Source organism: Suncus etruscus, chromosome 1 (genome assembly GCF_024139225.1).
Source record: "Suncus etruscus isolate mSunEtr1 chromosome 1, mSunEtr1.pri.cur, whole genome shotgun sequence".
NCBI lineage: Eukaryota > Metazoa > Chordata > Mammalia > Eulipotyphla > Soricidae > Suncus > Suncus etruscus.
Genome location: NC_064848.1, coordinates 150,888,871 through 150,905,628, shown reverse-complemented (window position 1 = coordinate 150,905,628; position 16,758 = coordinate 150,888,871). Strand labels below are relative to the sequence as shown.

Below are 16,758 nucleotides of genomic sequence, written 5' to 3'. Positions count from 1 at the left end.
CCTACCAGCACTTTTTTTTTTTATCATTGTAAGTAATTTAGCTGCGTTTAGCTCTCTGGTTGAACCAGTTTTCAAAATGTATCCAGTTGCTAAATATTCTCCACACAGGAGATTGTTTATGTAATCCCAAACACACTGTATGCATAAGACACACCAAAGAAGGTACTCATGAGGACTGTGCACTTGTTTCTGATAGAATTTCATTTAATAAAATGTTAATGATGGGATTTGATACTCCTACAATTAACCTAGAGCAATTATTTTACTGGTTGTTGTATAAAGGGTTATCATCTTGATATAAGTAACTGTAACTGAGGCAATTTATTTCTGACTCTAAACGCCTTTCCCAAACTCCTCTGGTGAAATACTGCCACCTGGTGTGTGGAAGAAGATAGCAAACTAGCTTCAATAGTAAATAGCTGTCATCCTCAAAAAAAAATGGGATGGCCTAAGTGAAGTGAACGAATGAACAAATACATTGAATTAAAGCTCTTTGCTAGGTGATAATGCACAATAGAGTATTTTATAATTTGTATATTAAATTTTCAGAATAAACTACGGTGAATATTTCCAGTGATGACTTATTTAAGTTACATTACATATATACAAAATGTTTTTATCAAAAGAAAGCATGGAGCCGAAGACACAGAACAGTCAATAGGGCATTTGCCTTGCACATGGCCAAGCTGGGTTCAATAACCTGCATCCCATATGGTCTCTTGAGCTTGCCAGGAGCGACTTCTGAGCTCAGAACCAGAAGTAACCCCTGAACACTGCCGGTGTGGCCTAATCTAAAAAGAATAAAAAGAAAACATAAAATAAGACAAAGCATTAACACAAACAAATGCATAAGCAACTCTAAGAAGAAGAAAAATATTTAAGGAATATATAAGATTAAAATGGGAAAAAAACATCAAGGACAAACATGTTACAACTATAATAATGGTAGCATTTATTATATTTTCTCCATAAGCTTATTTAGTTAGGTATTTCTTCTAACAAATGGTACCATATTCTCCACAGTTTCTTGTGTATTTTCTGTAAGATGCATTCTTTTTTCTGGGTCTACACTCAGAAATTTTTTAAATATTTTTTCTTTATTTAAGCATCTTGATTACTAATATGATTGTGATTAGGTTTCAGTCATGTAAAGAACACCCCCCTTCACCAGTGCAACATTCCCACCACCAATGTCCCAAATCTCCCTCCATTTTATTTTATTAATTTGTGTTGTATTTGATAACTTTGGGGTTCTGTAATACATATATTTTGTATTTGTGATTTGTACTTCATATATATTTAGCATATGAGTGATACTGCTACACATATACCTCATAAAATGATGTCTTCAGGCAATATTATACACACACACACACACACACACACACACACACACATATATATATATATATATATATATATATATATATATATATATATATCCACCGCTCCATAGTTACCTTGAGTATGTGTGTGCGTGTACATGGGGTTGGCAAAAGTCCCCAAAATCTGTTCTTTTAATAAATCATTAACTATACTAACAATTATCTATAATTATCCTGGTGTGTCATAAATATCCAGAAATAAATCTCTATTCATCTTATATAGCCACAACCTTTACCCTTTGAACACCATCTTCCTGTGTTCCAATCACCCCACTGCTGATAATCACCATTCTATTTGGTGGTGGGAAGGTTGCACTGATAAGGGGTGTGTTCTTTTTTTATAACTGAAACCCAACTACAAACATGTTTGTAATCATGGTGCTTAAATAAAGTTATTATTTAAAAATTAAAATAAATAAAAAATTAAAAAGAATAAAATTAAAATAAATAAAAAGTCAGCACTTTTTAGTATCTATATATAAGTAATATTACACAATCTTTTTCTTGAGGTTTCTGACCTCACTTAAAAAAATAAAATTCATGGAGCCAGAGTGGTGGTGCATTACAAGGGCATTTGCCTTGTACTCGCTAACCTAGGACGGTTAGATCCCCCGGCGCCCCATATGTTCCCCTAAACCAGGAGCCATTTCTGAGTGCATAGCCAGGAATAACCCTGAGCATCACTGGGTGTGGCCCAAAAAGAAAAAAAACGAAATTTAGGGTTTCCTTTTTAAGTCAGAATAATATTTCAGTGTCTTATAGATCACCATTCCTGTATCCACTCATCCACTGAATATACAGTCTCCATATCTCATCTACTGTGAATGATGCAGCAATGAACATGTGTGGGCTATTTATTCTAGGTGCTGATCCCTGATTCTTGAACATACAGCCTGAAGGTGTCGTTAAATCATATGTTAGTTTATAACACTTACTGACCAAGTGTCACATGCCAAACACATTTCCAAGCATGCTATGTGCAATAATTGAAGTCATCTTCCCCCGCCAACTTTCTAAGGTTGATGTCATTTTCGCCATCATCTCCATTTAATACTAGAGGAATGAAGAGGTACAATCTGTGATAAGATCATAAGGAATGAGAGAGGCAGAATCGGGCTATAAATCCAAAGGCCCTGAGTCTAGACCCCCCACATCCCAATATTGTGCACAGAGGCAGTCAACAGCTCAGAGAAAGACTTGCAAAGAGCTACAAGCCCAGCCTCCTATTACTATATAGCCCAATATTTAGCTTCACCTCTCATATTCATTCATTCATTCACTTCACAGAATAAATGAGTGAATAAGAGAAGCATAAAGGACAACAATAAAAAAAAAACCTAAAAAATTTAAAGCAATTTCAAGAATGGAAAAGGAGCACCAAAGCACATCGTAGATATGAATATGAATTTAGTCAGATCTCCCTGAAGATGAAAATGGCTCAAGATATAGAAAAATAATACTAAACATCTGAGAATATTTCAAAGGGGAGAAAACAAAAAACGTTTCAAAGGGGAGAAAACAAGACTTCAGAAATTATAACCAGATAGCAGGAGTGAAAGAATGAGGAAAGTTTATGTTTCTAAAGATACTTGAGCAGGGACAGAGATCCTAAATATTAAATATCAAAGAGCCTAGCAGTCACTCCTAAAGCTTAGATTCTATATGAGAGTTCTCTGAGAGGGTTAAACAGAAAAAATAGGAAGGCCTAATTCATATTTGAGCAGAGTGGTTATTGTGATCTTGTAGAAGATGGGTTAGGGATAGGGGTGGGAGTCAAGTACACTGCAAGAACCTCTGTGACTCCTTTCCTGGTGGAGTTCTAGTCTTGTTTATTCTCATATTCCTGTTGTCCTAACACAGCATCCATCATAATCAGCTTTTGAATAAAATATTTATCAATGGTCATCACCAGACATGTGCTGGTACCCTGGGAATAATAAGCATTTGGCCAGGGTTGAAAGATAGGCTACTATAAAACTCTCATCTCTAAGGTGACAGAAGGCATGCAGAAAGAGAAGAGTGTTTCAGACCTTTGTTCATCAAGAGCATATGGTTCGCCTTCCACCAGTTGCCATGAAACCATAAGCAAATCCTACACACCTCTCCACCTACACAGGTGCAGATGAAATGCAAAAAGGGGTCTTGGGAATCTGAGAACCTGCTCTGTTTGCATCATTGGGGCAAAAGAAGATGCAGTGCCCAAGGAGTTGAACCATTGTTCTTCCACTCTTACAATGAGTCCTGAAGTGTATCCAAGAAATACAGGACCGCTCTACACATTCTGCCAGAACTTTTTATGAACCTACTCTGGCACAGATTGAACACAGGGACCTGAAGACTTGTGAAGGAAAGGTCTTGTCTCTAAATGAACATTTGTCCTCCTTTATAAGTGAATAGGTAAGGCTTGGATTCACTCAAGAGACAACATGCTGGAGTTCTCGCCTGTCATAACTGTGTCCTTTGAAGTCAAGGGTACATTTTTGTTCATTTCCATTCTGCAGTTTATTGCAGGAATACTAACCAATGCCTTCATTGTTTTGGTGAATTTGGGGGATGTGTGGAGGAGGCAACCACTGAACAACTCTGACCTTGTCCTTCTGTGCCTAAGTTTCACGCGGCTTTTCCTACATGGGCTGCTGTTTCTGGACGCCATCCAGCTGATCTACTTCCAGCAGATGAAAGACCCACTGAATCTCAACTATCAAATCATCCTCATGCTCTGGATGATCACAAAGCTAATTGGTCTCTGGTTTTCCACTTGCCTCAGTCTCCTCTATTGCTCCAAGATTTCCCGGTTTTCTCACCCCTTCCTGATTAGCTTGGCCCTCTGGATCTCCAGGAAAATCCAGAAAATGCTTCTGGGCACTCTTTTCTTCTCCTTTGTCTGTGCTGCTTCCTGTTTGGGGTGTTACTTTACTCAACCTGTTCACATCACACCTGCACAATTCATGAATAACAGCACGGAACTCAAATTGCAAATTGCAAAACTGAATTTCTTTTATTCCTTCATCTACTGCAGCCTGGGGTCCATCCTTCCTTTTCTAATTTTTCTCTTTTCTTCTGGCATGCTGATTGTGTCCCTGGTGAAACACTGGATGACAATGAAGGCCATAAGTAAAGACACTAGGGACCCAAGCCTGGAGGCACACATTAAGGCACTCAAATCTCTTGTCTCCTTTCTCTGTTTTTTTGTGGTGTCCTACTGTACTGCCTTTGCATCTGTTCCTCTGCTGATGGTGTGGCACAATAAAATCGGGGTGATGGTCTGTGTGGGGATAATGGCAACTTGTCCTTTAGGACATGCAATAATCTTGATTTCAGGCAATCTGAAGCTGAGGAGAGCAGTGAAAACCATTTTTCTTTGGGTATGGAACAACCAAAAGGTAAGGGCAGACCACAAGGCAAATGCCAGAGTACAAGACCTCTGTTGAAAGCAAATGCAAAATTTTTATCTTCCATGAATTTGCTTCAGATTGCTCACAAAACTTTCAAAAACCCATTCTATTTCCTCATCAATATAACTGAGAATCACTTCACTTTATGCTAATGAGATCACCTTTGGAAGAATAAAATAATTATAGCTCTTTGCATAGCTAGCGAAGGAGAATAAACATTTGTTTCCCTATATTGACTTTGACCCAGAGGGGTGAAGTAGATGTTTTCTGTCCTTTGTGTTCCATGACTTACTAGTACTGGCTATGAGACAAACCATTAGAAAACTCATCTTTCAAATTAATATTTAAGGCCAGAGAGCTAGTACAAATTTTAAGATGCTTGCCTTTTATATAGCAGAGAACTGAGTTCCCCTATCCCCAGCACTGATGACTGTGACCTAACTGCACCTCCCCCCCCAAAATATTAAATCCCAAGATAGTATGGTAATTTTTCACTTGACTGGCAAACCTATTTTATGTGTGTATGTAGTCCAATAAAATACTATTTATTGGCATTTTAAGACTGTATTTTGTCAAAACTTTGGCATAAAACATTAATGTTTCAATAGTTGAGCTCGGAATCTGTCAAGAGTTGTTGGTTAGAGTGTCACCATCCTATTAGATTTAACTGTGGTGAATATGCTTTTCACCCATTCATATGACTGTTGGCAGGGTTCCTAGTGGCCACTGGATCAAGTTCCTACAACTTAGTTCCTACAATTTCCCTTTGTTCCTACTACTCAAGCTTCTATAGAAGACAGATGAGTTCACAGTTAACTGAGAATGTGCTCAAGACAGAGTCACAATTCTGCATAACATTGTCCTGAAAGAAATTGCTCTTCCTATTTACCATATTTTGTTCGAAGCAAAAACCTTAGTTCAGCCCACATTCAAAGTTAGGTGTTGACACCAGGAAAAGTGACTATGGGGCTGTGTTTGAAGATTGCAGTGCTCAAGAGAAGAGGAAGGTCATATAGAATAGGGTAAAAGTCAGGCTTTTCAGACAATAACAGTACTGGAAGATCCAAAACAAATACCCTTAAAATTCAGAAAAAATGAAATAAAAATTATATTTCAGAGAAAATAAGGTAATGTTAGAAGAGAGGCATAACTTTTAGAGCTATAAATAATATTTATACAGTGGCACTGAAAACCCAAAATACTGAGCCATACAAACATTTTCATTGTTGGGTTGATGGGGCAAGAAGAAATATATGTTTTTATATATGTATGTATAGATGTGTGTGGAGGAACTTAGTCCTCTACTCTCAGAGTAAATCAGTAAATGGTAGAATTAAAAACATAGGAGAAATAGAGCACTTAATAATCTTAGATATATATATTTCTTAAAACCAATCCTAGAAGGATGGAGTAATAATATATCAGGTAGAAAGCTTGCTTTTCACATAGCTGATCTGGGTTTGAGAAACAGCATCTCATATACTCCTGTGTACCACCAGGAGTAATTTCTAAGTACAGAGCCAGGAGTAAGCTCTGAGCGCTGCCAGGTGTGACCCAAAACCAAAAACAAAGCAGTGCTAGCATAATATTTGAGCATACTCACTATCCTGACAATTATATAATCTTTAAGTTCTACAATTTTTATGGAAGCGGAAAATACAGAAAGAGAAACCCAGAAGAACAATTATATCATCACTTAAGCTTCAAAATGTCTACCATGTTAAAACACTGACAGGAAGACTAGGGAAAACAAAATTTTAAAAATGTATAGTCTACCTTCTGCATAGTGAGGGGAGAGAGTGGTAGTTACTTGTAGACAATCTGGTCTCCCAGTGAGTACTCTTTCTAACTCTATATCCTTGAATATGACATTTGGCCTGGTAACTGGTCAATGTTGTTGGGAATCTTGCCAAAAATCTCCAGTTAAAAGGAATTTTGTGAGGGCTAAAGAAATAGTACAAGAGATTGGGTATACATGTTGCACACAGTCAACCTGAATTCGACTCCCAGTACCCCATATGGTCCCCAAGCACTGCCAGGAGTGATCCCTGAATGCAGAGACAGGAAAGTGTAAGTCCTGAGAATGGCTGGTGTGACCTAAAAATCAAATGAAAAAAAGATCCATGAACCAGAGCCTTCAGATATATCTGCATGTGGTCAATGCCACTTGTGCCCAACTAGCCTTGCCTCTGATCACACAGGAACCCTTTGGAAAGGGGTAGTTGCAAGTCCCTATCTTGCTGAACCCTGGTGGCTGCACACACAGATCTGCCCTACAACTACCACCATGCTAATGCCCTGGTTTACCACTTCTGCACCCATCTCTGCAGAGATTCCTAGCTGCCAAGCCCTCCAGGTATACTGATTTTGTAGCTGACATCTCAGGGAGCTGTGGAACTATGTTAGACCACAACCCTACCCCCAAACTTTCACACACCCCTGGATTTTTTCCAGAAATTCCTGGCAACCATACCCATGAACTGGAGTCTTCCACTATGTCTGTGCAACTAACCAACACCATAGACTCATGTAAGTCTCATAAGATAGGTCCAGCTTGAAGGAAAAACTCATGGACATACCAGCCTCAAAGCCTATCACACTGGTCTCTTCAAAGAGTCCCTACATATCACTACTATCTCCCTATGAGCTCCTTAGCCCAGTGTCCCTTATGGTCCCCTGAGCCTGCCAGGATCAATTTCTGAGCATAGAGCCAGGAGTAACCTCTGAGTGCTGTCTGGTGTGATCCAAAAACCAAATATATATATATATATATATATATATATATATATATATATATATATATATATATATATATGTGTGTGTGTGTGTGTGTGTGTAACATATATTATATATTATATATAATATATATTAAGTACATTTCTACCTGCCAATGAGTCTGGCTTCAGCAGATTGGAAAACAGATGACCAAATTGGAGGAATATTGAATGCCAGAAATAACTGTCTTATAAATAACTGTAAACCACAGTATCTAAAATAAGGAAATTTAATGTAAAAATAATAAAAGTATACTGACATCAACTTCACAATCTAAAAAAAAAGAAAAGAAAAGAAAAACATGTTAAAAGGAATGTTTGTAAAGTAGGTATAGTCCAATCAGAAAGAGTCTCCTAAAAACAGATACAAAAGGTCTTCTGAGAAAGTCTCTGCACAGAGAAATATCCAACAGGATTTAGAGAAATCACAGGTCACCTAGAGAAGCTTCTGGCTCTGGTAATTGTGGACACTCAGAAGGTAAACACAGCTGCCCTCACATCTCAGACACCTAAACTCAAGAAATAAATTCCACCATCTACAGTTTTCAAGCACATAATTTCCTCACCTCCACTGGCTACATTTTCAGGATTTTCTGTTTTCTTTGTCTCATAGACATCAAAGATGCTTTAAGTGTCCCTCGGGTGGTCATCTTCATTCTTGGTTGCACATTAAAATCACGTGAGATTATAATAATCTTTAAAAAATTTATTAGATTTATCTTAGGCTTTTTTCTAGGATCTGTAAAAAAAAAACAGGAACTCTAATTACAGAAGACTGACTTTGACAACCACGACTGAGCAAAATTTTTCCTGGGACCATAAAAAAAGACCCTGGGGTTGGACAACCAATATGCCAGAGCCTGTAGACATACTGTACATACTGTAGACATTATGCTTCATGGGTGGAGATACCCTATACCTTTTAGGCCAACAAAATTTTCTTTCTAATTTCCCCCAACATTTTCTGTGTCTATGGAAAAAACAAACAAGCAAAAAAACAAAAACCTTGCAACATCTGCTTCCCCCGTTTTTTCTTTTCAAATTTTATTTATATCTTCTAGATATGGCTTCCCACTTTTTTCATAGAACCTTAGAACTTGAATCATTTTTGTTCTGCCTCATATTCCTATGCCTTCCTACAAATTTGAGAAAAGAAAAAAAAAAGTGGATGGGACCCAGGGCCCAGGTGGTCTCAGGAGCATTGAGTGGGGGAAAAAAGTCATGTCTAAAATACCCAAGTCAAAGTTAATGACAATAGAATCAAGAGACCCAAATTTTAGCAAGCTAAATACAAAATGGACTTAGCAGTCCAGAGGGTTAGGGGTGAAAGTATGGAATACAATCTGACAACTATGGTGGAGGGAGGTCAACACTGGTAGCGGGAACGGGAATGACACTAATTCACTGTCATTATATGCCTAAAACACAAATGTGAATAACTTTTAATTCACAATGGTTTCAATAAAAAAATTTTTTAATATTTTTTGAAAAAGTTTTCTTTATAATGTTGATATTATTTCAACTCTGTATTTGATAGAATTCACAAAAAAATAATTTGGGTCTAAAATTTCCTAACACAATAATAAAAATACTTTTCAGAGGCAAGAGCAACAATACAGTGGGTAGGGCATTTGCCTTGCATGCAGCCAACCCTGAGATCCATTCCCTAACATTCCCAGTTGGTCCTCCCTGAGTCTTCCAGGGATTGATTCCTGAGTATATATCCAGGAGCAAATCCTGACCAACATCATATATGGCCATGAACCAAAAACAAATTAATTTAAAATATCTTTTGCTTAATAACAAAGTGTGTTAAATTTATACCTTAATTATAAAATTTTAATTATAAATGTATAGACATATGGGGCCAGAGTGATAGCACGTGGGCAGGGAGTTTGCCTTGCACAGGTTGACCTGGGTTCGATCTCAGCATCCCCTATGGGTCCCTCAAACCTGCTAGGCATAACTTTGGAGCAAAGAGCCAAGAATAACCCCTAAGGGTTAGCAAGTGTGGCCCAAAAAAGACCCCCCAAAATAGATATTTTATGATTGTTTCTTCTATGTCTTTTGATAAAATTGTTATTTTTTCAGTAATGCATCGATTTTTTTCTATGTCTGAAAATATGCTATAGTAAATTTCATTAAATTATTGAAGTCTGTATGATCTGTTTTGATGTCATCCTATCATTCCCAAATTTAATAGTTCCTTAATTTCTTTCCAATTTATTTCTTTAAATAACAATTTATCAATTTATTGAGAAATTTCTCAATTTTGAAAAATCAGCCTTAGATTTCATTTTTCTATATATTTTTATTTTCTTATATAGTACATTCTATTATTTTTTCATCCTAATTTCTTAGATTTAATTTTTTTCCTATTTAAGGCTTTTTTTCTTTGTTCTTTCATATCTGCTTATTTCTTTATTATTTAAAACCATGGTTAACAGGTTGGTCTTACTACAGGGGTTTTTTTCCCCCCCACAGATAAAGTTGTTCATGATTGAGTTACAGTCATACAAACTTCACCAGTGCTCATTTCCCAAAACCAAAGTCAACTGTTATTCTTTTACATTCCCTGACATTGTGGTTTTGCATTACTGCTAATTGAAAGGGTACCATGAATGCCCCCTTTCATATTAGTCTCTTTTCTACTCTAACTACACTCTCTTTTCTTTGTGGCAAACTTGCTACCATGGACCCGTCCTCCTAATCCTTATCTCTATTGTCTCTGGATATCATCTCCCTGCTGTCTTTTATTTTCCTTCTATTCCACAGATGATTGAGATTATGTTTATCCGATCTCCTCTGACTCATTTCACTCAACATGTCCATCCATTGTAATAAGCAAATTTTATGACTTAATTTTCCTAATGGCTGCTTAGCATTCTATTGTGTAGGATACACCACAGTTTCTTTAACCATTCTCTGTTGTTGGACAACCTGGGTTGTTTCAAGATTCTGGCTATTGTAATTAATGCTGTGATGAAACATGGGAGTGCAGAGGGCATTTTACATTGTGTTTTGTGTTCCTAGGGGTATATCCCCTAGGAGTGATATTGCTGGATGATAAGAAAGCACAATTTGTAGTTTTTAAGGAACTACATTAAACTGAGAAGCTTCTGCACTTCAAAGGAAACAGCGACTAGGGTAAAAAGGTCACCCAGGGAATGGAGAAAACTATTCCACCCAATGCCCATCTAAGAGACAAAGAGCTAGTATCTAAGGGTATATAAGGTACTGGCAAGAACTTAACAAGAAAAGATATCTAACCCAGTCAAAAAGTGAGAGAAGAAATGACACATTTCCTCAAAGGAAAAAATACAGAATGCCCAAAGCACATGAAAAAAATACTCCATATCACTAATCATCAGGAGATGAAAATTAAAACAACAATGAGGTATCATCTCACACCACAGAGAATGGTACAAATCACAAAGAACAAGAGCAACCAGGTATTTTTTTAATATATTCTTCTTTAATTGCCATGGCTACAAAATTGTTCATACTTGGGATCAGAGCCATAGTACAGTAGTAGAGAGATTGCCTTGCATATGGGTGACCCTAGGTGAACCTGGGGTTCAGTCCCAGGCTTCCTATATGGCACCCCAAACCTGCAGGAGTGATCCCTGAGAGACGCTGGGTGTGGAAAAACAAAAAACAAAGAAAAAGTTCGTTCTTGAATTTCCGTCACACCCTTTATCAGTGCACTTTCCCATCACCAAAGTTCCCAGTTCCCCTCCCATCCTCATACCTTTACCCCAACTCTGGAGCAGGCATTTTGCTTTCTCTCTCTCTCTCTCTCTCTCTCTCTCTCTCTCTCTCTTCTCTCTCTCTCTCTCTCTCTCTCTCTCTCTCTTTCTTTCTCTCTCTCTCTTTCTTTCTCTCTCTCTCTTTCTCTCTCTCTTTCTCTCTCTCTCTCTCTCTCTCTCTCTCTCTCTCTCTCTCTCTCTCTCTCTCTCTCTCCCTCTCTCCCTCTCTCTCTCTCTCTCCACTTTGGTTTGCAATATTATTACTAAAGTGGTATCATGCAATCACTTTATCTCCTTTCAGTACCCAGCTCCTTGTGATCATTTCCAACTATCATTATCATACTTCTCAGCCCCTAACTGCACTCGCCCTCTGCCCCTTCTCTTTAGGCAAGCTTCCCTACCACGGAGATGAAGGCCAGGGAGGACTGCAGGTCCATGGTAGAAAACTTGAAATTTCTTAATAAGAACAGTTTCTTTGGGGTTTGCAGTACTTTCCAACCAGCAGGCAGAACACTTGCTCTGCATGCAGCAGGCCCTGAATTCCCTAGCACACATATTTCCCCCAAGCACATCAGGAAGGTCTCTAAGTTACAAAGCAGGAATAAGCCCTGAACACTATTGGGTGTAACCCCAAACCAAAAAATAGTTTTTTTTTGAGTCAACACCCAGCAGCATTCAGGGTTACTCCTGGATCTATGCTCAGAAAACACTCCTGGCAAGGCTCAGGGGACCATATGGGATGCCAGGATTCGAACCACCCACCTTTTGCCACACAATGCAAATGCCCTTACCTTCATGCTATCTCCTCCGGCCCCCCCAAATAGTTTTTTAATTAAAAATTATCATGTGTTTCTCCCTTAAACATTACTTATCTGTGCTTTTTTTCAATAAATAGCTCAGAGAAGAAATTCAGACAAACAAGCAGGCTTACAATTTAAGTGATCTGTGGATTTCAAGTTAGAATCCTAAGATTATGCAAAGAAAAATAAAACATGGTTTGGTTGGTTTTTTTTATTGTAAGAATTTATTCGAGACAAAATTGATTAACATATTGAGGTGAGACTGGCTATAAACATAATATAGTAACATAAATAACATAACATACTTATAATATAATAATATATATAATAATACATGTAATGTCAAAGAACATTTCTGATTAAAACACAATTTTTTATCATATATGGCTTACATATCTTTCACAGTAGTATTTTAGGTACATATTAACATTGAATCAGGGATACCCATCACCAAATATATCCTCCCCCATCCCAGTTTTCTTTTCTGCAACCATATCCCCACACTATCACCCCCCAGGCTACTAGAGTAGGTGGTCCCCTCTTCGTCTAGCTTACTATTACGTGATCATATATCTGTTTGGTCCTGTTACCCTCCTTGTTTCCCCCTCCTATTTAAGAGGCAGAGCTAGATAAATTGAGTTATGTGGTTTTGTTTGAAAGAAAGAAAAGCAATAGATTAGGGTACAAAATAAGAAAAGAAAAAAAAAGAAGTCAAATATGCTGAAAATGGGCCGGAGGTCTTCTAGAGGCCTTTCAACCTCAGTTTGAGAGAGATGTGGAAAAGGTAATTGAAACACCCACAACAATACAGAAAGAAATATCAAATTAAATATCCAGTGAGCACTACAGGCAATAAAGACAAGCACCACTCAATAGTCTCGTTTCTGAAATCAAATCATGCTGGAGTACAAAAAGAAAGAGAAAGATAAGATAAAATAAAGTAAAATAATATTGGAGACATCAACTTCAATCTCTACACCAAATAAAGACGTCAAAAAAAATCAATCAAATGATAATAAATATGTGGAAAAAAATGATTGTTTTGTGCTTTTTTTTCCCCTTTTCTTTTCCCCCCTGCATAGGGCATAGTAACTCTTGGGAATATTTGTAGAGGGAATTGGCCTAGGAGATACAGGGTTTCTCAACCCCCTGAAGTATACTGTCATGGGATAATATAAGACTCCTTGCATGATCATTTGTTACTCTTCCCTTGGTGCTTTCGTGGTGTATGGAAGACTTCTACTTTGTCTTGGTTGGTAACATCAGACCTCTGTATCTAGAGATCTTGGTGACTGTGCAGCTCAAAAGAATGGTAGCTTATGATGAAGTCTTTCTTTGTGGTTCTAGCAGTTATGCCTTCTTCAGTGTCGTTTTTAAGCCATCTTCTGTAGTTAGTGGTCTTGGTCATTTTCCTTGCTCCTAGGATGGAGCCTGGGATAAGGTCTTTCGTTATGTTTCCGGAAGACCCAAGACCCATTCAGTTGCGGTTGTCTCAGTCAGACCTCTACAATTGGAGATCTTGTTTGTTGAACAAATCGTAGACCAAAAGCTAGGCTAGAGCTTTTTGTTACTGTTGTTGTTGTTGTTGTCCCCTGGATGTGAACTGTCCAGTCCTGTTGTAACACCAGTCGTCTGTAGATAGCGATCTTGGCTTTGCACAGATCAAAGGGTGACATGTTTTCTGATTTTGTCTTATCGTTAGCTGATGAGGAAGGACAACTTGCTCTTAGATCAATTTGTTCCCATTTCCTCAATTGTCAGATTATCAATTAGAAACTGGCACATGGTGGCGTGAGAGCAGCATTGTGAATGCCCTGGAGGGGGTTTGGCTCCTGGAGCTGTTGTGGAGAACTCTGTCGTTTCTATGTCTGGGATCCAGGAGTCAAAGCTGGATGGCGGTGTCTAGTTCCCTGGAGCCTAAGTTGTTTCCACATGTCATACATTAGAATGGGAGGTGTCCCTGTGTAGTAAACGAGTATGAGTTCTTATCCCTAGTAGATAAGAGCATAATTACATGTACAATTTCCCCTTTGTTTAATATGTCTTTGCAGGAGGATTTGGGGATGGAGAGAAAAGAAACAGACACCTGACAAAAACTAAAGAATATATAATACTCACACATATCTAAAGGAATAAAGTTTCTTAAAAAAGAGATTAAATAAAAGACATAATTATAAAAAAAAAGACTAATTAATGGAATAAAGTGGGACCAGGAGAGATAGCATGAGACAACGCGTCTGGTCCTTTCTGTAAAAGGACGGTGGCTCAGATCCTGGCATCACGATAGTCCCCCATGCCCCACACGGGGAGTTCTCCAAGCATAGATCCACGGAGCACCCACGCGAAGTGCCTCAGGAGTGACCCAAAAGAAGGCAAAACAAATTGATTTGTAAAAGCAAATCAAATCAAATAACAAAAAGTACAACTAAACAATACAAAACAAACAAAAGGAAACTAACACGGAATAAAAAAAGAAAAGAAAAAAGAAAACAAAACAAATGAGAAAGGGGAGAAAGTGATACCGGAGATCACTTTTACATTTGGGTAGGAAACAGGATAAGAGGTTGTGTTTATAGGCGGTCTATACCTTATGATGAAAGTATAGGCCTCCCCATTGTTTTTTGAGATTTCCTTGTGAGGTGTGGGGTCCAGGGAGGGAGGTCTTGGGTACAGTTCTTGCAGTGGGCATCCTTTGGAGCTAGTTCCGGTATCAAGCCACAGTCCACATTCGGGAAAGGTGATTAGGAGGGCCACACTGCATGGGTCAGTCGGGGTATTGGTTGTATTTTCTTGCCGGAACGAAGTGAGAGTTTGGTTGGCTGTCTCTTCACTTGTGTAGTGGGTACTGGCTCATTGGGGTAGGAGGTCGGTCTTGATGCCTCCTGGATTAAGAACTGAGGGTGACCACACCAGGCAGGTCTTCAGGGCCATGCCTGGTTAATCGGGCCCTGGGGGGAGGGGGTGAGAAATTCCTCCCCAGGCCTCCAAAAACTACAGAGGCTCGGCTGGGCTCAGAGCACTCCACATGCCAGGATTTCGTGGGCCTTTGACTGGTATGATCGGGCTCTGGGCAGGACAGCTAGCCATAGGACCCCTGGGCTGACCACTTAGTCCAGGTGAACAAGATTCCCCCCCCCACCAGGCGGGTCTTCAGGGCCCTGGGGGGAGGGGGGAGAAATTCCTCCCTAGGCCTCCAAAAACTACAGAGGCTCGGCTGGACTCAGAACACTCCACATGCCAGGATTTCGTGTGCCTTTGACTGGTATGATCGGGCTCTGGGCAGGACAGCTAGCCATAGGACCCCTGGGCTGACCACTTATTCCAGGTGAACAAGATTCCCCCCACACCAGGCGGGTCTTCAGGGCCACGCCTGGTTAATCGGGCCCTGGGGGGAGGAGTGAGAAATTCCTCCCTAGGCCTCCAAAAACTACAGAACTGCGTGGGGGCTCACGCCCCCACGCGTACTTCATGTATTCAGAATATTCCTTATTCTTATGTTATGTTTTGCATATACAGAATGTTTATTTTGTATTCTGCCCTTTCCCACACCCCTACAAAGCTCTTTTTTACTCCTTAACTCTCTAACCCCCTCTCAAACATCACTAACCTACATTACTCTTTTTAACTTCAGTAGTGTACAATCCTAATCACAGTCCAATGCTGTGCATTGTGTGTGACAAACCCAAACTGTTTCAAGATACATAAAATGGACATGTATTTCTTTAGAATATTTTGTGTTTTTTCTTTGACAGCTATAATTCTTACTAAATGTTGTCTTATACAGTGATGATTCTAACCACTTTTTATCTTTTTTTTTGAGCTGTTTAACAAGGAATTTTGGTGGAAGAGTCCCCCAGTTTAATGCTTATGATTGAACCATGTCATGGGAATCATTGGAATTGTTCTTATGGCCCCCATATGCGCCAATAACACCACGTGGCATTGCTTCTTATTTGCATAGGCACATTAAAATGGGAAGATACTATACATACAAATAAGATCCTATCTAATAGAGATTGGAACACACAAATCTTGTAGTGCAAAGGGACCTTACACCCTGAACACTGACATAACGACCTGGCACAGACCTCAGAAGAAAGGGCATAATCCATTCTCCCCTGAACCAGGGAAGTCATCCACGAAACATCCAGGCTGGTCTATAACATCACCTGGAAGCAATCCTCTACCACGGAAGACCTACACTGCTCAGACTTCGACCTGCTCAAAAGAGACTTCCCTTAACAATGAGAAGACTTTAACAACAACAACGACCTGCTTACAGGACAGGGCTCCCTGCATTGCCCTTTGATTGTGAGGTGAAAGGAGAGGATGCTCCACATCCTGACTTCAATGTAAGATATGCAGATTCCAGGATTTTTTTTTTTTTTTTTTGCAGATTTCAGAATCTTTAATTCAGAAACATGATACCAACAACAGAGACTGTGTGAAAAGTGTGTTGGCACTACAGACAATGTCTTGGATCGGACAATAACTTGCCTGAAGCCTAGAGTTGGTCTTATGCCAGGAAACTTCAGGGGTAGGATCTCTTTGTATATAGGCTAAGGTTATTCCTTTCCATGCCTCTCATATTTTGGTGGGCCTATGCAAACAATTGTCACTCTAACACCGTTTTTACTGGGCTCCTTTGACTCTAA

General features: G+C 38.9%; 1 protein-coding gene across 1 annotated transcript; it reads left to right on the top strand.

The window, feature by feature from the left end:
* The first annotated feature begins 3,811 nt into the window (after nucleotides 1-3,811).
* Nucleotides 3,812-4,816, top strand: TAS2R38 (taste 2 receptor member 38). The gene has a single exon (XM_049775159.1). It carries the CDS (start codon nucleotides 3,812-3,814, stop codon nucleotides 4,814-4,816), a length of 1,005 nt encoding a protein of 334 aa, XP_049631116.1.
* The last annotated feature ends 11,942 nt before the right edge of the window (nucleotides 4,817-16,758 follow it).

Excerpts from the sequence above, each read along its gene's own strand:
- TAS2R38 (XM_049775159.1), top strand. The coding sequence starts at position 3,812 with ATGCTGGAGTTCTCGCCTGTCATAACTGTGTCCTTTGAAGTCAAGGGT.